This window comes from Schistocerca americana, chromosome 5 (genome assembly GCF_021461395.2).
Source record: "Schistocerca americana isolate TAMUIC-IGC-003095 chromosome 5, iqSchAmer2.1, whole genome shotgun sequence".
Lineage (NCBI taxonomy): Eukaryota > Metazoa > Arthropoda > Insecta > Orthoptera > Acrididae > Schistocerca > Schistocerca americana.
The window spans coordinates 309,278,885-309,303,085 of record NC_060123.1 but is presented as its reverse complement, the minus strand read 5'-3'; the positions used below and the strand labels follow the sequence as shown (position 1 = coordinate 309,303,085).

The following is a 24,201-nucleotide window of genomic DNA, read 5'->3' as shown; positions in this document are numbered from 1 at the left end:
CCCTTATAGGATCACTTTGTTATCTGTTGTCTGTCTGTCTGTATGTCTTTTTGTCTGACTGTTAAGATCCAATTTTCTCAGGAATGGGTAGAAGTATCACCTTGAAATTTATGTCACATACTACTCTCCCCTAGTGTGGGACAAAATTTAAGCTTCTAAGTCTATGTGATCAAAAGATAAGGCCTTATGTGTCAAATATTTTGATACATGGAAAGTCACTCATCAAAACCCATATCGTACTTCGCGTTGACCTATAATCATTAAATTTGGCACAAAGGAAGATTTTACAGTGAAAGTAAAGGACAAAAATTGGAAAATTGTTAATTTGTAATTATATCACATAAAAATACTTTTTTTTGTCGTTTATTGCCCTGTTCACCTGCCTTTTAAGACATCTTTTTCTCAGGAACGGGTGATGCTATGAAGTTCAAATTGACATGGCGGTGTAAGAAATGAAAGCTTCTAAATCAGTGCAGTGAAAATATACGGCCGACTGCGCAGATCCCTTTTTCTCATGGACAGGTATCAAGATGTAATTTATGTCAAATTTTAAGGTCTTCAGTCCCTTGGTGGTGCAAAACCTAGCTGTCAGTTCTCTACGGTGTGATGAGTCGCTCTAAACAACACGTGGTTCGAATCCTGCGTTAAAATGTAGGTCCCCTTTCCATGTCAGATACATGAGGTTGGCTAGGAATACGCAAGTCGCCAAAGCAGCCTCCAATAGAAAAACATGCACAAAGTCATTGAGCCATATGAAATGATTAGTATTATCTACATACGTAATTCAGCTCGTACAGAACGCTTAAAGTGCGATTTGTACTCGCACTTATCCGGTTTCTTATTTAACTTCGTCTTTCACGTACTGTAATTCAGGGGCTCGTCAACACCGACATTGGCCTGTTGATGACGGCAAACATGCTGCCTGGTCCGACGAGTGTTGTTTCAAATTGTATCGAGAGGATGGACGTGTACGGGTATGGAGACAAACCCATGAATCCATGGAGCTGCATTTCAGCAGGGGACTGTTCTAGGTGGTGAAGGCTCTCTAATGATGTGCGTTGTGTGCAGTTGGAGTGATATGGGACTCCTGACACGTCTAGATGCGACTCTGTCAGGTTGCACGTACATAAGCATCCTGCATACATTCACCTCCATTGTGATTTCCGACGGACTTGGGCGATTCCAGTAGGAAAATGCGACACCCCACATGTCCAGAATTGCTACAGAGTGGTTCCAGGAACACTCTTCTGAGCTTAGACACTTCCGATGGCCACAAAACTCCCCAGACATGAACATCGTTGAGCATATCTGGGATGCCTTGCAGCGTGCTGTCAGAAGAAATAGTTACCCACTTGTACTCTTGCGGACTTATGGACAGCCCTGCAGAATTCATGGTGTAAGTTCCCTCCGTCACTACTTCAGACATTAGTCTAGTCCATGCCACGTTATGTTGCGGCAATTCTGCGTGCTCGCGGGGGCCCTACTCGATATTAGGCAGGTGTACCACTTTCTTTGGCTCTTCAGTGTATATTGTCTGACTACACTGACAGTACTACAACAACCTTGCACGGATAGCTGAGTTCAGCCGTTACGTTTCACGCTGTGTTGGCAGTTACCTTTACAGTCGAGCGATACATGACGACGGCGTAGGGCAGCGTAACCGCTGTGCTGCTGCTGTCTTGCGGTACACTCGCGCAGCAGGCGCTACGGAAGCGCTTGAATTGGCAAATTGTGCCGTCAATGCACACGTTAACTGTATAGCGTTTATCGCACGATTGAAGCTCCCTCAGGCGGATAACGCAATCTGTGCCGCTATTCAAGTCGCGTCGGCACCTCTGTGTAGTCTCAACTATGGCCAGCATAATGACACTGCGGCGCAAGGACGACAACGTGTATAGGAGCAGCTGGGTCATAGGGAACACTCGTTCACTCGACTGAGATTCTGCACGCACCTCCAAGTCTTTTGGAACGCTGATCCTGGATCTCAAGCATTTTTTCTAACCGCTTAAGATATTTGCTGAGTGCAATATCAATAATGGTACATTCTGAAACATTGCTTTTTACATGGCCCAACTATGACACGGAAAATGTAACACCTTTGTTGTTCAGCAGAACTTTGCAGCCACAACTTCGAACACCCCCATTGTTCAGTGGTCACAATTACCCTTAAGCTGGCTAAAACTCCATTTTTATAAATTGTCATATAAGAAGTTTAATACAATTGCTGATTAAAATCTAAAGTTCAATATTAACTTTTTCTACGAAACCATACAGGCTATTATTTGCAAATATAGGCAGTCGAGTATATACCTCTTATTAATAAAAATTCCTTTAAATTTAATTATTTCATTTATTTATTTATTTTTAAATTGTAGTTTTACGTATTTCAGAGCGAAACTATGATTGATCTGCACTATACTGATTGATTTTTAGGATGTTCATGTCCTCACAACAAACTTAGATACAATGTTCATGAGACCAAATTTTCAAAGCATCAATTAGTTGTGATGATGTATGTTTGAAAGCTAAAAGGGATAGAACAATTTCATCATGAGCACTGCATAAGAATCCCAGTGCGACTGTTTCACCATGCACGATGGAGAATCTCTGCACTTTGACGATAGAGTTACCGTTCAGAAATTTGTATCGCTTCTTAAAGAAGAACCTGCGTAAGACTCATACTCTCATATTATGTAACAGTGCGCCCAAGATATTAAGGATGAGAAAATAAAATGTTATGTGGTGGTTAGTAATAGTATGCTGCAACTTTAAATCAAGTTTTCAAAATATTTATTCAAATTTAGAAATCATTACAGAATTATCAACTTTAATTAATTTTCATTAACATTCTTTCTCCTCATAACCTATTAAACCAGTCACTGCCAAAGTTGACCTATGTTATATCTATATCCATATAAGTAGTTGAACGTAACAAATTTTGGAAACATTTGATAAAAAGATTTTAGAATATTTTACGTCTTTTTGGTAGGAATCCATAAAGGTTAAACAAAACATCTGAAATTTAGCTCTGTGTATTTTTTTGTTGTACTGTGAGAAATTTATGGGCCAAATATCAAGGTATTATATCACAGATGTCATGAGAAAAAGATACATAGTTGTCACAAAATGTAGTTTCCAGCAAAATGAATTTAATGATTAAACTTATATTTTATTCACTTATACCTTCTCAGAATGCTCCAAGACTGTATTCAGCATTTTATTTGTCGTCAAGACTTGTCCCGTAACTTATCTCCTTTCGCCTGTTTCTTTGGTGGGTCCTGAATAGACATTTCAACTCTAGGCACACGATGGTGGTAAATTTCCTCAATAACAGGTGCAGTGAGTGCATCAGCTCTAAAAGCCCAAAAGCTGTAACAGTATCCCTCTCCCTACATCTCCATCACTAAACACAATTACAGCATCATATTGCAAGTTTTTCAGCCGGCAGTGATAAAAATGGTGACTTGGGGCAACGTTTTCAGATAGGAGGCTCCAGCTACTTAATTGGGTTTTGAATTTTGCCATGAAAAAACTTCATTAGTAGATCCATTGTACCTAGCTCCAAGTCTGTATGTCGTTAGCCTCTTTATCGTGATTTCCTGTCACTTAAATGTGGCTGGACGTCGTAGTCATAGAGATGAACCGGAATAATGTGCTAAATGATGTAACATACTCGTAAATAAGTGTGCCGGGTAGTATACTGAACATTGTCGAGATGCAGCCTATCGTATAAGTCGCTAGAGGGTGTCGATGTTATGACGACGTAACGGGAGATTCGTAACTGTGAGAGCTCATGAAGCGAAGTAAACAAAAAATAGTTTGAACTGAATTTATGAAATCCTACTTATAGACGATTATGTAATGAATTTTGTGCAAACGATGTACGATAAAGTGAATAAGTGTTAAATAGAAAATGTATGCAGTTGGAACCTTGGTTTTCAACACTGGGACCGAGATGAAGGTATTTCAACCAGAACTACAAGAGTACAGGTGAATCAGATAGATACTCAATCATGTGTCTTGGAGTGGCCATTTTCGCCAGCAACTATATAATTTGTATGAGTTAAAATGCCTTTTTGCATGTTGCAGCTGTTTTATAGATATTGATTTCAAATTCAAAACAATACGCCTATAAATTTTTACGTAATATGCAAGACCACAGTTAAGTATCACATTCCTTGACAACTATACTGTTGTCGCTTACTCATGTGGTGACATGTTAAAAGTCACACATTTTCCGTTTCCCTAGGTATTATTAAAATGTTTAAGTAAAAATTTCTGTGTTTCACTAAACTCTTTGTAGATACGAGTACTGTGATGTATATTATTTATCTATGGTAGATAACTGTCATTCTAAGAGTAAAAACAAGTTAATGCGTTATTCTTGGTATTTGGTATGTCACATATTTGTGTGTTTAAATTTTTTCTATCTCTCTGAGTGTGTGTGCATGCGTGCGTGCGAGAGTTTTATTTTTGTGTTTCTCTGTTCACAGAACAGAGGTGAGTGGTCGTGGATTAAAATTTCAGATATGGTCATGGGGCGTATAATGTACATTTTGATGGCAAATGGGTAGTAAGAGATAAATGGCTGACTGGATCTTTTTGGGTGACAGGTTAAGGACAGTAATATGACTTATGACTGCCCATTGGAGTGTTTGTGTACTGCGTTATCAATTACTCTAAATAGTGACCTGTGGTATTCACGAGGTCATTTAACAGTCGTTTCTTTACTGCATTTGTTTTGTATGTATATGACAGTTTCCTTGTAAAGTTAGAAGGCGGACTTCGTTATTTACGCTAATCATTTTCGTCTCTCTCTCTCTCTCTCTCTCTCTCTCTCTCTCTCTCTCTCTCTCTCTCTCTCTCATTTATAGTTGGCCCATAATTATTTCGCTTAAATGCTTTGCAAACGTTGAGTGGCTTGTCCCAAATTGCTGATATGCTCTTTGTAACGAATGTCGAGTGTTCTACTGGTTTGTCACACACTGTAATACGTAAATTCTGCATTTTGGTAGCTGTCTTAGAATTACTGTGCTTGCTGAACTTTTCGAACTTTTATAAAGTTATCGACAAACATGTGCTTCAGATGTATGCGATGGTACGTGCACAGTAGTAACAAGTTACAACGGACCACGTAAATCTACGTAGGTCCCTAGTTGCCCTGGCTTATTTCGGAGAAGCTAGGAGGACTGCTATGGTGCTGGGCTGGACTTACCTGTTCGATGAGGCGGGACGCGATTTCGATAGGCACGCCGGTGACACATTCGTCCTGTAGCGGAGTGTTGATCGTGAAGTCCACCAGGGCCTGCAAAAACACCAAATGCTACGCTCACTCTCTTTACTTGCTATTTATTTCCTGGTAACCAAGATTAAATGCCCACAACTATGTGCCCAATCATGCGACAGACGCTGAACGTTTGAACCCATACCTGTGGTTACGCTCGGAACATTGTGAAGCACTGGAGTAAGGGTAGCGTTACCAACTTGTTACAGAAAAAATAACTGATCAAGGAATAGGCCTACAAAATAAATATTTCAACTAGTGTTTTCTTCAGAGAAGAGTAGGAATATATTTAAAATGTGTATACTTGTCCTATTTTACATTAGTGCATGGATTTATTTCAGACTTGACTTCTTTTTGCAAAGGTTCATTAGATTTTACATGTATAAAGAATTCTCTACAATTAAAATTAAAATTCACCGTTCCTTGCAGATCTGCTTTTATAAACTCAGTTGTACATTTGTTGCGCATTTCTTGGCATTATGTAAAAAAATTCTTTCTGCGTTGGCATTTGAACCAGGAATGCTTACTACAAAACCAGCTACTTTTACCGAATTGGAGACCTGAACATTTTGGCTCTCAACGTACAGAAAACATTAAGACGCCTTCTGCTTGCATTGCCTTCCATGCCTATACCTTGCTTCAAAATATCCTTTGCATTACAAAACCCACTATAAAAACAATCGCCTACATCATCTGTCTGAACTCAGACCATTACTTCTTGAAGACGCTAAAATTTTAGTTTGGACCTTAGACAAGAGCCATCCAAGTTTCTACTGGCATTGGCATTTGATCTTCAAATTTTAATTTCGTAACTAAATGTTTCCAATGACACGAAAAGTTCCAAAAGATTATCCTTAATACGTTTTCTGGTTCTGAAACAAGATAACACATTAAAAACTTTATTTGTGACACTACCAAAATATCTGTCACTTATTCTTTGCTGTTTTACTAATCAGAGTCTTGGCTCCCTCGAAAGTTTCCATGATACTAAGATGAGAGAACTCTAAAACTTAGAACAACGTAACACAACTGCAACAACAAGGCAAGAAAGTTTAAATAAAAATCCAAAGTTAACTCTCTTCAATGCAAATCTTGGAAGGCTCCTTTACGTCCTTTTCCTTTTTTTTGTATAACTAAATGATGGTAAAATATTTATTTCATATTTACATAATTTTAAATTGCACCAACCAAAAGAAAACAGTTGTTTAAAAAGTTAAATGACGGCCCACCTGCAATTTTTGCATGCTGAGAACAGTCGGGATTGTCTCCATGTGCCACACTACATTCCCGTTTGCAGAGAGAACAAAAGGCTTTTAAATAATTAGCTTACACAGGACGAATCCAGTTACTGTGTGTGTTTCTTCCCAACATGAACGGTAAATACAAATGTTTTTGATTTACTTGGAGGTGATTCCACCCCATTTTCATCGCTAGTCATATTAAAACAAGAAATAACAAACTCTGAATCTGGCCAGAATAATGCTCACGCCCTCTAGCTTGGCGTAATACGGTCCTTCTTCCGGTTTCCGGGCCGCCGGCCTGCAGAACAGACTCTTAACGGAAAAGCTGTTGCAGTTTCACTTGTTCACCACAATACCAGAGGTTGTAGGGAAAGCCGTTGCGTATCGGGCGAAATAAATTATTTTAACTTCAATTGCAAAAGTTATAAAAATATGGGATTAATTCGACATAAAAAGGAACAAGGTATCTGATAAAAAAAACAGTAGCCGAAATATGGGATTTCTTGGGAAATACAGGATAGCTGTCAATCCTAGGTACTGTTCGTCCTCTTTCTTTAGAGTAGAGCATTCCGTGTCTATCTGTATCGGAAGGTTAACTTTGACGTGTAGCGAAATGTTCGTGTTGGGATGGACGACCATGGAAGTAGAAGGCATACTCTTGTTGTAAGACCCCAGTCAAAAGACTGGTTTAAGGGAACTCCCCACACTAGTTTGTTCTGTGCAACGTTATCCGTCTCCGCATAACAACTGCTGCAATATCTACTTGGACCCTCTTCTTGCAGTCGAGTCTTGGCGTGCCTCTGCAATTTTTATCATTCACACTTCCGTGTATTACCAAATCCACAAATCAATGACGCTTCATGATGTGCTCTATCAACAAATCCCTTCTTTTAGCCAAGTGGTGCCAAAAATTTGTGTGTTCCCTTAATCGAATCAGCTCCTCTTCACTGGTTATTCCATCTACTCATCGTATCTTCAGCATTATCCATTAACACCATATTTTTTTTTAAAAGTTCTATATTCTTTTACGTCTGTACTGTTTATCGACCATGTTTTGCTTTCATATAAGACTACAATTCAAACGAATAATTTCAGAAAAAGACTTCCTAACACTTGAATTTGTATTTTAACATATTTCTCTTTTCGAAAAAAAGCTTTCCTTGCTATTACTAGTCAGCATTTTATATCTTCTCTATTTCTGCTGTAGTCCATTATTTTGCTACCCAAATTACAAAAGTCATCTACTAGCTTTAATGTCTCTTTTTCGAATGTAATTCCCCCAGCATTACCAGATTTCAATCGCTACACTCCACCACCTTTCTGTTACTTTTAGTGATATTAATCTCATAACCTCTTTTCAAAACAGTGTCAGTTCTAGTCAACTGACCTTGCAAATTCTTTTCCATCTCTGCCATAATTATACGTTATCACTCCGTCTTCAGGCTACGAGTGGCCTACCGGGACCATCCGACCGCCGTGTCATCCTCGGGGGATGATGTGGATACGAGGGGCGTGGGGTCAGCACACCGCTCTTCCAGTCGTTATGATGGCATTTTTGACCGGAGCCGCTACTTTTCGGTCGAGTAGCTCCTCAATTGGCATCACGAGGCTGAGTGCACCCCGAAAAATGGCAGCAGCACATGGCGGCCTGGATGGTCACCCATCCAAGTGTCGACCACGTCCGACACCGCTTAACTTCGGTGATCTCACGGGAACCGGTGTATCCACTGCGGCAAGGCCTGGATGGTCACCCATCCAAGTGTCGACCACGTCCGACACCGCTTAACTTCGGTGATCTCACGGGAACCGGTGTATCCACTGCGGCAAGACCGTTGCCCAATTATACGTTATCAACAAACATCAATTTTTTTAAATTTCTTGTCTAGGAACTTTACGAGGGGCGTTCAATAAGTAATACAATACTTTTTTTCTCGGCCAATTTCGTCTGAAAAAAAATGCGGAATTTGTTGCGGGGCATTGAAGAATATTCTCGCTTCAGCCCTTATAGTTTCCTGAAGTTCCGATAGGTGGCGGCGATATACGTAACCTTCAAAACGGCGTCTGTAGCGTTGGTGCCGTTCCAAGCACAGAGCTGTCATTGAGTTTCTTCTTTGGTAGAAAACCAGAGCATTGCAGATATTCATAGGCACTTGGACAATGTCTACAGAGACCTGGCGATGAACAAAAGCACGGTGAGTCGTTGGGTAAGATGCCTGTCGTCATTATAACAAGCTCGCACAAAACTATGCGATCTTGCTTGTGCTGGCGAGCCGCAAACATCTGTGACTTCTTCAGTGTTGGAGCGACGTACTCGACTTGTCACTATCAAACATCTCGCTGCTCAACTGGACGTCTCTGATCGTAGTGTTGTGACTGGAGAAAATTTTAATTTTTATCCTTGCTTTTGTGACCATAACAAGAGTCCAGGCTCCATAGGTAAAGAGCCAGCCGACATTAAGAAATAGTCCACCAGGACGTAGGGACAAGATAAGCGGCGGAGGCTGCCAAGTATGGCTTGTTGATCAAATAACTTAGTGTTTGACTTCCTGCCAGAGGAAGCAGCATGAATCAAACTTGAGCAAAGGGAGACACAAACACCAGGGCGATAATACAGCAAAAGGAGTGTGTCACGTGCGGAAAAGACTCGTGTGGAACCAAATTAAATTGTGTGCAGCTAGAAACGAAAGTGTCGTGTGGAACCGAAGGCATTCATGCGCAAGCCGACCATTTACAAACGAGAGTGTCGTGTGGAACCATAGGCAGTCTTGTGCAATCCGATCACCTAGAAATGAAAGGGTGGTGTGAAACAAATTAACTCGTGTGCACCCAAGTACATGAGAAACGAAATAAAAGGCTAGGCAGCGGAATAGCTAGAAGCAGAGATTCAGATGCAGATTCAGAGCCAGTGTCGGCAGTTTGGAGATTCCGCAGCGAGACGCCAGCGGGGCCGAGTAGGCCCATAGCAGCCGATACAGCTGATAAAGACGGTGATAGACTCTGGTGGACACTCAGGAACTGCAGGTCAAGTAGGATTTTTAGAGTTTTATTGGAATAGTGTTGAATAGAGACTGTCAGTCTTTGTCTTAATTACTTAGAGAGATTTCAGTGCTAACCAAGAACAAGTGATTGCTTTGTACTTGTTTCTTATATGTATCGGCAATTAGCTTTGAAGTAGCAAGTCCGAATAAATAGACTGAATCTTACTAAGGGGTTTATGGTCCAACACCTCACATAAGTATATGTGAGAATAAACTTGATGGAAACTAACCAATCTTTTCTGCCTATTGCAATTCTGTAACCTATTTTCAGGAAACTTATTTGCTTCAAACCAAGGAGATTCTCTCCCTCTCATCTCCGATATAAAGGTTGACAGCAATTTATAACCAACCCATTGTCGTTAACGTCCCGATTGCGCTACGCAGTCCGCACTGACTTCATTCTGGTATAGTGAGGCTGTGCCGGGATGCGACAGTAGTTCTCACACACTCTTGCACCAGTAGGGGTACTCAAATGGGTATTCCGACTGGATTTTTCGCCGCCTAACAGATGAACATAAAGTGCAAGGAAAGACCCTCTGGGCGGAATTTCTTGCGCTTTACGACGCTGATAGTGACAATATTTTATCGAACACTGTCACAGGCGATGAAACATGGGTTCATCACCTCGAAACAGAAACAAATGGCAATCCACGGAGTGACGCCACAGCACCTGTCCTCCCAAGAAAAAGTTGAAAGCCGCACTCTCAGCCGGTAAAGTCAGAGCGACGGTCAACTGGGATTCTGAATGGTTTAACCTGTTTGATGTCCGCTCTCATGGTGCAACGATCTACTCTGAAGTGTGTTCAGCTACCCTCGGGTAGTTAAAGGAACGACTTCAGCGAGTCCGTCGCCACTAAAACGCAAACGAACTTCTGCTTCTCCATGACAAGACAAGGTCTCTCACAAGTCTGCGCACCCGAAGGCGTGGCTCAGCACACACATCATTGCACGTGGCGAATACCCGTGCGACCACTGTCGGCATCTACAGGGTGTTACAAAAAGGTACGGCCAAACTTTCAGGAAACATTCCTCACACACAAAGAAAGAAAATATGTTATGTGGACATGTGTCCGGAAACGCTTACTTTTCATGTTAGAGCTCATTTTATTACTTCTCTTCAAATCACATTAATCGTGGAATGGAAACACACAGCAACAGAACGTACCAGCGTGACTTCAAACACTTTACTACAGGAAATGTTCAAAATGTCCTCCGTTAGCGAGGATACATGCATCCACCCTCCGTCGCATGGAATCCCTGATGCGCTGATGCAGCCCTGGAGAATGGCGTATTGTATCACAGCCGTCCACAATACGAGCACGAAGAGTCTCTACATTTGGTACCGGGGTTGCGTAGACAAGAGCTTTCAAATGCTCCCATAAATGAAAGTCGAGAGGGTTGAGGTCAGGAGAGCGTGGAGGCCATGGAATTGGTCCCCTCTACCAATCCATCGGTCACCGAATCTGTTGTTGAGAAGCGTACGAACACTTCGACTGAAATGTGCAGGAGCTCCATCGTGCATGAACCACATGTTGTGTCGTACTTGTAAAGGCACATGTTCTAGCAGCACAGGTAGAGTATCCTGTATGAAATCATGATAACGTGCTCCATTGAGCGTAGGTGGAAGAACATGGGGCCCAATCAAGACATCACCAACAATGCCTGCCCAAACGTTCACAGAAAATCTGTATTGATGACGGGAATCCACAATTGCGTGCGGATTCTCGTCAGCCCACATATGTTGATTGTGAAAATTTACAATTTGATCACGTTGGAATGAAGCCTCATCCGTAAAGAGAACATTTGCACTGAAATGAGGATTGACACATTGTTGGATGAACCATTCGCAGAAGTGTACCCGTGGAGGCCAATCAGCTGCCGATAGTGCCTGCACACGCTGTACATGTTACGGAAACAACTGGTTCTCCCGTAGCACTCTCCATATAGTGACGTGGTCAACGTTACCTTGTACAGCAGCAACTTCTCTGACGCTGGCATTCGGGTTATCGTCAACTGCACGAAGAATTGCCTCGTCCATTGCAGGTGTCCTCGTCGTTCTAGGTCTTCCCCAGTCGCGAGTCATAGGCTGGAATGTTCCGTGCTCCCTAAGACGCCGATCAATTGCTTCGAACGTCTTCCTGTCGGGACACCTTCGCTCTGGAAATCTGTCTCGATACAAACGTACCGCACCACGGCTATTGCCCCGTGCTAATCCATACATCAAATGGCCATCTGCCAACTCCGCATTTGTAGACATTGCACTGACTGCAAAACCACGTTCGTGATGAACACTAACCTGTTGATGCTAGGTACTGATGTGCTTGATGCTAGTACTGTAGAGCAATGAGTCGCATGTCAACACAAGCACCGAAGTCAACATTACCTTCCTTGAATTGGGCCAACTGGCGGTGAACCGAGGAAGTACAGTACATACTGACGAATCTAAAATGATCTCTAACATGGAAATTAAGCGTTTCCGGACACATGTCCACATAACATCTTTTCTTTATTTGTGTATGAGGAATGTTTCCTGAAAGTTTGGCCGTCCCTTTTTGTAACACCCTGTATAAGATACATATGTTCCAGTTGTTAACTGTGAGACGCCGGTGAGGATGGTATCGATCAATGACCCTGACATTTTCCCAATCCTGAGTTCTTTTTACACTGCTTCTTCGAAGTACAGGTTGAGCAGTGGAGAAAAAAAGACTGCGACTCTGTCTTGCTTTCTTCTTAATTCGACCACTTCTCTCCCGATCTTTCACCGTCACTGTGCCCTCTTGGTTCTAGTGCACGTTGTGTAATACTCGCCTATCCCGTAGCGGCAGTTTTGCGTGTGGCAGCCCGCTGCGGAGCCGGCCAGACTGATAGGTCGGCGCCCCTGGGTCGCGGCCGGCGCCGCCCCCTTTAAGCAAACGAGAGGCGCCGCGCCGCCCCGCGCCGCGCCAAGTGGGTTAGAGATCGATGGCTTTCCGCGAGTACGCGCCGCCGCCCACACCACACCCTACTCCGGCGGCCACTACGGAACCGTGACGTCATGAGGCGCCCCACTTCCGCGGGGACACTACGGGCCTCAGCCGGCGACGCTCCTTCCAAATACTCTATGCTACTGAGGGTTCTCCAGTCCTCAAACACTGACGTACGTCCAGAAAAGTTTTACATAACACGTTACATATTACTGAGACGTCACTACTATTCAGCGAATCTACGCAGCTGTTTTTTTAATGGTTTTTCTAAAGAGCAATGCACTGATTACTCTTTAGAAAAACCATTAAAAAACAGCTGCACTGATCGAACTATCAGTTTAATAAGTCACAGCTGCAAAATACTAACGCGAATTCTTTACAGACGAATGGAAAAACTGGTAGAAGCCGACCTCGGGAAAGATCAGTTTGGATTCCGTAGAAATGTTGGAACACGTGAGGCAATGCTGACCCTACGACTTATCTTTGAAAATAGATTAAGGAAAGGCAAACCTACGTTTCTAACATTTGTAGACTTAGAGAAAGCTTTTGACAATGTTGACTGGAATACTCTCTTTCAAATTTTGAAGGTGGCAGGGGTAAAATACAGGGAGCGAAAGGCTATTTACAATTTGTACAGAAACCAGATGGCAGTTGTAAGAGTCGAGGGGCATGAAAGGGAAGCAGGGGTTGGGAAGGGAGTGAGACAGGGTTGTACCCTGTCCTCGATGTTATTTAATCTGTATATTGAGCAAGCAGTAAAGGAAACAAAAGAAAGATTCGGAGTAGGTGTTAAAATCCATGGAGAAGAAATAAAACCTTTGAGGTTCGCTGATGACATTGTAATTCTGTCAGAGACAGCAAAGGGCTTGGAAGAGCAGTTGAACGGAATGGACAGTGTCTTGAAAGGAGGGTATAAGGTGAACATCAACAAAAGCAAAACGAGGATAATGGAATGTAGTCGAATTAAGTCGGTCGATGCTGAGGGAATTAGATTCGGAAATGAGACACTTAAAGTAGTAAAGAAGTTTTGCTATTTGGGGAGCAAAATAACTAATGATGGTCGAAGTAGAGAGGATATAAAATGTAGACTGGCAATGGCAAGGAAAGCGTTTCCGAAGAAGAAAAATTTGTTAACATCGAGTATAGATTTAAATGTCAGGAAGTCGTTTCTGAAAGTATTTGTATGGAGTGTAGCCATGTATGGAAGTGAAACATGGACGATAAACAGTTTAGACAAGAAGAGAATAGGAGCTTTCGAAATGTGGTGCTACAGAAGAATGCTGAAGATTAGATGGGTAGATCACATAACTAATGAGGAGGTATTGAATAGATTTGGGGAGAAGAGGAGCTTGTGGCACAACTTGACTAGAAGAAGGGATCGCTTGGTAGGACATGGTCTGAGACAACGAGGGATCACCAATATAGTATTGGAGGGCAGCGTGGAGGGTAAAAATCGAAGAGGGAGACCAAGAGATGAATACACTAAGTAGATTCAGAAGGATGTAGGCTGCAGTGGGTAGTGGGAGATGAAGAAGCTTGCACAGGATAGAGCAGCATGGAGAGCTGCATCAAACCAGTCTCAGGACTGAAGACAACAACAATACGTTACATATTACTGAGACGTCACTACTATTCAGTGAATATACGCAGCTGTTTTTCTAATGGTTTTTCTAAAGAGTAATGCACTGATGTAACTCTTCAGGCATTCCCGGGGAGATCTTGACATGTAGAATAATCGGGTCTACTGACGGATGTTTGCGTCGCTCTGGCACAATATTTCGACCACGTAATTCGTTGCCTTCTTCAGGTGCTACCTGGGACTGCCGTACTGGAGGATCTTGTCCAGTATTTATGCCCAGAGGGCGCTGGGTGCTCTGTTTGCCGACCGCGCCCGCCTCCCACTGCTTGTAAGGTGTTGTCTCTTCCTCGGTGCTCCCTCGGACGTCGGCGCCCGACTTAGTCGCCATCTGTAACAGCCTTAATTGTTTAATATGTTTTTTGTCCTAGTTTAGTCCATTAGTATCCCCCTTTGATATAATACGCCCTTGTTATTTTGTCCTTGCTAATCCATGCTCACTTGTTGGGAACCAATAGGGAATAGATAAATGTTTAAATTGGTTTTGCCTTGCTTTGTCGTTATTTTGTCTAGCCGATTTGTGCTCCCTTGTTGGGATCCAATAGCGATTAGATAAATGCTTAAATTGTTTTGCCTTTGTTTTACCGCTTTTGTTCCCAAGTAATTAGTAGCGTAGGAAACCAAACTAACGTAAGACTTAGCGACTAAGCCCACTCCCCCCCTCTCTGCCGGCTGTGCGACCATCCTTAGTATCATAGATTAAACTAGAGAAAACCACACTAGACTAGAAAATATAGAGTCAATGTTTAAGTGTAGACGCAGACCAGCTGCAGACTACGAATGCACGACGCCCGTCCTCAGCGGGCAAGCGGCGGGAAACACCGCACCCCACCAAGGTGGGGACGACCATCATCCCGCAACAACGAGCACAGCGGCCGCCACGGAACGACGACAACATCTCGCCGAACGGCCGACTGGCGCAACTGTACAAAAGAAGGCAGTGGGAAGCAGCACCCGCTGCACCCACTGCACAGAACCCAACAACCATAACCCACGCCCCATAAATCGAGGATGGTCGGGGGCCGCAAGGCCTTATTGTTACCGACCATGCCCTCCAAAGCGTACGATTTGTTTTTGTCAAATAAAAATATAATCCCAGAGAAAACTACAGAAACCACAGACAAATACACGTAGATTAGGCGAAGCCGAAGGCACTGTAAACACCACGTGACAAAAAAAAAAAACAAAAAACAAAAAAAAAACCGCCGTATTGTGCCACAGCGACACAAACATCAGGAGTAGACCCGTTATTCCACATGTCAGTAATGCACTGATTCCGTTTTCGGATCAGACTGAAAGAAGTCCAAGGAACATTAATTGATGACAAAGTTTTATGGATCTTAGGTTAACTAAAAGGGATGGAAGGCATAAGATTAGCATATTTAGGAAGACGACGGCTACTGGCACCATTATAAACGTTAAGTCCTGTCACCGTAAGAGGCATAAATGGGTATACTTCAGAGCCATGAGCAACAGGATGCTAAAACTGCTACTCACACCTAGTGGGAGGTGGAAGAATTAAATGTGATTACACAAGCAGCCGAGAAAAACAGATATAAGGGCCGTGATGTATTGAACGTTTATAATAAACTGAAGTCAAAAATATGTGACAACAAGGAGAGAATAGACCCGAGGGTAAGAAGTTCGTTGCTGTGTCGTATAACGCTGCATTTTCTGACAGAATTGCAAAGGCGTTGAGAAAAAGAAAGTAAAAATTGGATTTCAAACGAAAAGCACAATTGGTTGTAGGCTACGCCGCAAATTTGGCAACAAAAGCAACAAATATTTCGAATCTGGTGTCTATAAGATCAACTGCCAAGACAACTATTTTATATCAGTCAGGCAGGAAGAAATTTCAAGACTTGTTTTAGAGAGCGTACGTATAACCTAAATAAGATCGCTTTCGGTACACACATGGACAGAGATAAATATTCGGCAGGAAACAGAATAATATGAAAGTGTTGCCGCGAGGGATTAGCCGAGCGGTCTCAGGCGCTTCACTCATAGACTGTGCGGCTGATCCCGGCGGAGGTTCGAGTCCTCCCTCGGGCATGCGTGTGTGTGTTTGTCCTTAGGATAATTTAGGTTAAGTAGTGATGACCTTGGCAGTTAAGTCCCATAAGATTTCACACACATTATTATTATAATGAAAGTGTTGCTTAGGACGCCAATGGGGCAGGTACTGAACCTACTCAAGGAAATTGACATTTATGTACACAGAAAACGGCAGCCGGAATTACTGCTGAATGAACAGGAGTAGTTTAACCTGAATGCTTATTTTGATGTATTCAGAAACCTACTGGTTCGAGCAGCGTCGAGCGCCCCAGCGGCTTGGCGTGCCCTTCCGTACACAATTCTAACTGTACTTTGTATCTATTCTTTTGCTATTTTGATAGAAAAAACATCTAAGAGACAACTGTCCCTATATCACGTCGAATACTTTCAATAATTTATTTTATAGTAGTTAGTTTTTAGCATAACTTTACTGAGGATTTTAGTTTATATACCCTTGCATCAGCACTATCATATGACCTACGGACCTGTTTATAATTTGTTTGACCACTTGCACCTAGTATTTATGTTCTGTTTTTATATATTTTCTGTTTTTAGATAGAAAAAACTCCTCTGAATTTAGGTCTTCAGTTACCTTCACATAATTTTAACTTATTGTTTGTTAGCATTGACACATTTTTACTGTAAATTACGTACGTTTTCCAACCGATTATTTTAACACGATGTGGTTAGGTATTTATAAAAGTTTCTAAATAATGTTAAAAAAATGCTCCATAACTCACTGAGAACTAACGCCATCCACCGTGGTCAATGCACACTTGTCACAGGCCTGATGTGCCTCTGCTTTCAGTATGGTGTATGTGGTCGCAGGCGATTCTAGCATGTTTACCATTTGACAAACTGTACAGGCCTGACCATGCCTTCTATTCACTGGACCACATTACGCGTCCCGGCAAGGTAATTACTTCGCATCTTTTTCCGTTTTTTCTTCCTTCACTTTGCGAACTATATCTCTCATGAAAATATAAGTTTTATGACAACTTGGTCCATAGCTTTTGTGAAAGTTTTAAATGAAATCATTCCGCTTTTTGCTGTTACAACAGTATCTATTGCGATTGCATTTTCGAAATTTTTTCATTTCCATGTTTTTTTATGATATTGTAACCCACTCAGATATATAAAAGTGTGCCATGTTTGTGTCAGAGCAGTTGCATCAGCTGCTGTGAATTTATCAGACGTTCCATATACTACATACGATTTAGGGCTGAATATTAATATCATTATCTCATCAGCTCTATAACGTACAAGGTATATGGAACAGCTGATAAATCAGAACACCACATGCAACTGCTCTTACATAGCATGGCACAGCTTTATATTATTGAGTGGGTTACAACATCACACAATGCTTGAAAAATGACAACGAATCTAAATTGCAGTCGCAATAAATAATGTTTTAACAGCCAAAAGCGGAATGATTTTATTTGAAAATCTCATGAAAAGACCGGTTGATTTACAATTAATTTCGTGTATTTCAAGGTTATCGGATGTTATGCTTTTAATACGTGGCGGGATCACATATTTGCCTTGACACACATTTGCGTCTTGCACATGACGAGGGCAATTTATTTTTGAGGATGTTTTATCATCGATATACATAACTTCTTTATCAACATTTATCGGTAACTCCAATTTTTAATTTTCCTAATAACGCCCAATCCCAAGGCAGGATCAAGCCTTTCCAATTCGACTGTATTTTAATGTAGGCCGATATGAAGATGTCTTCAATTAGGAGAAACGTGCGCCAGTGATGAATAAATAAACAGTAAGTTCAACATCGCAATGAAGAATGTTTTCTTCTCCCCATTCTACGTACTGGTTGCTGTATCACCACAGCGCCGAGTGGAAAGCCTTTTAAATAATAGGGTTATCTTACTTTGAGTATACGTGTCATTTTAAATTGAGATTGTGACCTGATACTCCAGCACTCAGAATCTATATTCGACCATTCAAGAACTTTTCACTGTAACTACACTGCGACTGTTCAACTATGTAACGGACGTGAAAAGATTTGATCGCCCGCCCAACAGCACCGCTGCGGCCAGCGGGCTCCACAGGTGAAGAGAGCGCTCCGCCTGCCGCCTTCTAGTTGTAGTTGTAGTTGTAGTAGTAGTAGTAGTAGTAGTAGCAGCAGCAGCAGCAGCATTATTCATCCGTAGATCTCTTTTTACGAGGATATAGGATATGTCAAAGTATTTACAAATTTAGATCAATTTAAAATAACCTAATTCGTATACACATATATTTACAGACATTTAGTTAGAGACAATAATAATATTAGATTTACTCCTGGTATACAATAATTTTTTTACGGATAACTTATTGAATAATGTAATGCCCCATTGTTCACTCATATCTCACTATCAGTCAATGCACACACTATACACACACTGTTTCATAGCACTGCACTCACTACACACACACACACACACACACACACACACACACACACCACACACACACACACACACATACATACATACATACACACTGGTGATCTCTGGGCCATTTTCTGTACTGCAACTTCTCATTTGCTATCCTGAAAAACTGAGTCAGCATCCCTCCATGATGTATGAGATGTTGAGCTCAGAAAGAGGAAGAGGTGTTAGTATTGTGCCATGCATAGCTTTGGGTTAAGTATTTCTAGAAAGGAAAAAAAGAAGGAAAAAAACATAGAGTGAAGGTGTTATGTGGAATGTTGGATATTTTATAATCATCATCATCATCATTATTATTATTCATTTGTATAACATTTTTTATCAAACCCCTAATCTGTTTTAGCTAAGTAATCCTTCAGTGTATAAAATGTATTGTGTAACAGGTACTTTTTAGCTGCCTTTTTAAATAAGTGTATTTTTGCAATTTCTTTAATCTCTTTTGGTAATTTATTGTACAGTTTTATTCCTTGGTAGAAAATGCTGCTTTGAGTTCTATTTTTATTTTTTCTTGGTAAATGTAAGTTGAGTCTATCTCTTGTTGCATGGCCATGGACAGAGCTGTTTGTGCAGTAATTACCAATGTTATTTTTGATGTGTTCAACTGACTGGTAAATTCTCTTGGGCTCACAATCTCTGTGTCGCGGCCAGCAAGTGAACACGGCAGAGATAACGTGGGACAGAATGGGCACGTCTTGCTGAATGCGCCGAACTGACGCGAACTGGGAATCGTTAGCGGAGCTTCTACCCAGAATATTATATCAGAATATGAGCCTGTTCCGTTTTTCTTGTCTATATGCAACATTCGAATTGCTAGAAAGTTGTACAGCGGCAAGATGCAATGGGTTACCGACTCTGGTGTTTCATCACACAAGGTGAAAGTGCATATTACAGACTGTGGGCATTTATTTGTAGCATATGTTAAAGAGACTCGAGCTGTCTTGTGTTGCCTGTTGGATGGTTGTCCACTGTGCGTGGATTCAGGAACATTCAGGGGCGTCACTTTCTTCTGAGATCCATTTTGATCGCTATATATCTTGCTGGGTAGTTTTCTTTAAACTGAGGTTCCCTCATGTTAGCGTGGGGGCCGATTTGAAGTGACTGGTGTTACTGTTAAATTGATATTTAAGCTGTATGAGAGTGTTATGTACTGTTGTTGTCTTAAGGGAGTGTGCGCGTCAGGTTATTTCTTTAATTTGGTTGTTGCCTTCATTTCATTTAATAATTTTTTAAAATGCTACGCAACTTCCTAGGCAATGTTATTTTGTATTGTTAAAATTATTGTACATTTCGGGGTCATTATGCAAAGTTTTTATGAAATTCCTAAGGGAAGCTAATTGTACTATGTGAAATTGTTGTGCTTTTGGGTGTCATTGTACACTCTCACTTTAAAATTGTAATTCTGTGGTTCACCCTCTTATGGGGCATTCACTTTAATGCTTGAGTTTTTGTGGTGTTTAGTAAGAAGTGTTGTTTATGGGATATTGTCACGCACATCTCTCGAACCCAACACCACCATTTCCTCTACCGTCACATTCTACACTTAAGTACTGCAATCAGAATGTTAATAATTTGCTCTGCCGTATGTTAAGAGCAGGTTTACTATCTTTTGGTTCAAAAATCGATTTTTTTAAAATTGCATTTTTGGATCCATAAAAGTGTTAGAATCCACTCCTGAAACGGTTTTTCCGAATAAGGAACGGAAATGTTTGTTATTCGTGGTTGAACAAAAAAGTGCACCTGCCTGAAATCGGCCTTTTTCACGCACCAGTTTGTTTGTTTCAGAGAACGAGTTATTGTACCAGTGCTTGGGAGGAAACACACAAAATTCAAATGAAGGTTTGAACGCGTGTGTTTGGAAGTTAGCCCCCAAGCATCTGCATTCTGGTGCGAAGACTGTGGCGATTGCGTCTTCCCTGGCACTGAGCAGCTTCAACGAAGGGTATTCAACAATTCTGAAGACCATGACAACGATGGACATCACCCTGGGACTCTATTCGACGCAGTTCACCAAGCATTCGGACGACCACCGGATTCAAGCCGTCGGAAACCGCTTGTCACCGGCCGCACGAGCGGCTCTGGAGCAGTTCAGGATGGCCCAGATCGAGCAGAATGCCCTCTACGAGAAAGAGGAAGGACTAGTTTATGGACCCGGAATAGCAGATTGAACGTAAGTTGCACAATATTGCATTTATAAGTAGTCAAAACTTCAAAAGCGTTTTTCTCGTAATGACTTTTTTTATCGCGCGGTATGTAACTTCAAATTTACTGAACCGATTCGCATGATTCTTTGTTTCCGACGAAGCTAACTAAATTGTCTAGAAGTTGTACCACTTTTATTCAGATCCATCAACTATGAATATTTTTACTTGGCCAACGAAGTCGAAAAATCGATGAAGAAAACCCTTTTTTTTCAAATGGCCGCCATTTTGTTTCCTATGGTCCAAATAACTTAAGCGAGGTACAGCTCCTAAAGAACCTTATATACTTCGCTAACGTGAACTCAATTTTGATTTCAGACGAGCCGGCTGACCTGTGACATACCGCGCGTGGAGGTCTACATCGAAATTTCGTTTCGTTCCGACGGCACTACCTCGACATTTCCGGTCGAAAAAATTCCAGTTTGTTACGAAAATATCAATAAACATTTTGACCAAATTTGATATTGATATCTATAACACATCCCGAGAAAAAATTTATCAAAGAACATGCTTTTTTCGGGCCAAAGATAGTAAACCTTGCCTTTGTTATATTACCGACTTCGCTGTAAGTCTTTCAGATACCAAATAGGTTCCTTTCATTGAATTTGGTATGACCACGGTGTAATCAGGAAAGTTTTCCTGGTACCACGTCGGAGGCTGTACAGCCTCAGAGTGGCGCTGTGGCAAAGTCTCACTCTACACCCTCACTGGAATCATCAGGAACCACTTACATTTCTCCTGGAATATCCCGGGAGAACTCGGCACTCAACGCCTCACCTAGCCTCTGAAGTCTTCCCGGGAGTCTCCTATCAGTAGTAGCTTCCTCACTGATCTTCTCGTAACTCTTGACTACTCATATCGCTTGAAAGGTTACGTCTGGATCTTCATCCTGGATTTGCTCAGCAGCTGCGATACGTATTCTTTTCCCCAAAATAAAAATTGGTAGTCAGTTCATAAAAAATTTAAGTTTCATTTTACGATGTACAATATTCTTTGCGATGAGACACTGTTCATTGTCTCTTCAACAAAGGTAGGTGGTTTTGGCTGATTCTCAAGCATTGTACATTTGTTTTTAACAGACCTGTTTTACCTTTCCGATGCTCAAGCATTTTAGATTTGTTCTTAACAAATTTGCAGATCATCTGTATCCCTTCATGACTGATATCTTCCCTGACGATGATGGACCTTTCACCAGTATAACTGTCCGTGTCGCAAGGGCAGAAGCGTGTTACAGTGATTTGAGGAGCACGTTAGTGAAGTCAGTTTCCTGTCTTGGTTACAAAATTCGCCTGATCTAACCCTGTGGAACACTTCTGTGAAGCCATCGGCCGTCACCTTCGTGTCCTTCCGGAAGCCTTCCAAGGACTTCGCTGTTTTATTGCGTTCCGAAGGTGGACCAACGTGCTATTAATCATGTAGTCATGTTGTTTTGGCTGATTACTGTGAAAGAGGACGTAGGAGTACAATTTGTTTTTATTCGAAGGCAAAAGTTCTTAACACGTGTTGTATGTAGTAGCCACACAGAAATGAGACGACTAAGAAGGAACAGACAGAAACTTACGGTGGTGTGCTTAACCAGGACGTCATACAGAACTGACTCTTGGCCTACGATACATCCAGACCTGAGCGCACGTCTGTGCGACGACAGCGTTGTAGTGTTCGTGGCCACCTATAAATATTTATCAAAGCCTTTTGGTTAAATTTTTTGACCGTGTAGCTGGAAAGCTTTCAGCAAAGATCTTTGATAACAGTAAGAGCGAGGGCCTAATTTCGATCACAGTTTGCCATTGTACACATGTCACTTCGCTTGATTTAGTGCATATAAGCTGTAAAATGAAGAAGTACATTTGGTAGCTGGGTATCAACTCAGTGATCATTGTAAAGTATATTTGGTGCGTGGGTATCACAACAGCGATCATTGCCAAGCATGAAGAGTACGAAATTCTTCGGAACACAAAGCATGCTGACTACAAAATCCGTAATAAACGGTTGGAATCTTACAAAGAAATTGGAAGAGCAATTAGCTGCATTCGAAGAAGGTGCACTGTGGATGATGTTAAGCTTACGTATAGAAAGGAAGTATGTGAAAGGAGACTGAGATGTCAAAAGTCGAGAGTTTTCAAAGTATACATAAGTGAAACAAATGTATTTATTTGTAATATAAATAAAATACCAACTTTCATAAATTTATCCTTAGGTTATTTATGTACTGGTTCACATGTTTTCGGAATAACACGTAAAATGGTACACTGCGGGATTTGAATACTATGTTAAAAGTGGTATAGCCTTCGCCTGTTGTTAAAAATATTAACCTACCCATGACACGATCTTTAGCAGAAATAGTATTCAAGATTTAAATAATCAAACACTGCACTAGTTACATATTTTCTCACGATTTGCACGAGGCTTCTCGAGAATTTATTCTCATGACCAATTTCAAATACTTACATTGGTATTTTATATGACCTTTCTTAAAATCGGACAAAAGAAATCTGTCCGATTGCAGTAAACCATAAAAACACAACTGCAGGGCAAAAGAGGCAGAACAGCTCACACAAAATACAGTCTATGTAAATATTTCCTCTTGATAATGGGAATAAAGTCGCGAAACGTGTCATATTAAGCATGGAAAAATACGAAACTAGTGCAGTATTTCCTTATTTAAATCGTGAATGGCACACTTGCAGGCTTTCCAAAAATATCGATTATTATGAATGAAATTAAGAAATGGCATTTCGTAAATAAGTCCCGTATATGCAAAGATGAGGGACAGCTTGCGTGAGGACAAACTGAAATATTTGTTCGACCAGTATCAAATAATTTTCGTTGTTCCTTATGTCCTCGCCTTACTGTTCACGAAGCAAATTCTGGTGAACACTTCGAGTTTCTCTTTGCTATCCACGATTTCACCCACAATCACTTCAATTTCTCTTTATTTTCAAGCAATGCGCTCGCCACCATCATATGCTGTTGTACAGGCGATTAACTGTTCGGCTTCCATTCCCTAACAACAATGACGAAAAATTTTACACTCGCGTAATAGATCCACAGACTAATATTTCTAGTCTATGAATAGCTCCAGTGAAGTAGTTTGGTCATATAAATTTGACGAAATCTTTGACAAACATCTTCTACAGTGTAATAAGGGCTTCAGGCTTCATGCGTTTGTGTCGGCCAGCAGTAGCACTACATTGCTGACGTCTCACAGAAGCGCGCTCAAGCCTGTGTTTATCGTTGGCCACGCCACTGACTGTGTGTCTCAGATTTATTTCCTTCATGAGAGGTAGCTGTTGAAGTTATGCTCAGGTCACGTAATAAATTTTTGTTTGT

General features: G+C 41.3%; 1 protein-coding gene across 1 annotated transcript in view; it reads right to left on the bottom strand.

Annotated features, from left to right (window-relative positions):
* LOC124616334 (C-Maf-inducing protein-like) overlaps positions 1–24,201 on the bottom strand; it is a 949,846-nt gene that overhangs the window by 65,298 nt on the left and 860,347 nt on the right. Inside the window, exon 5 of the mRNA XM_047144641.1 lies at positions 5,216–5,305. Within this exon, the coding sequence (XP_047000597.1) occupies positions 5,216–5,305 (90 nt within the window). The remainder of the gene's footprint in view (positions 1–5,215; positions 5,306–24,201) is intronic.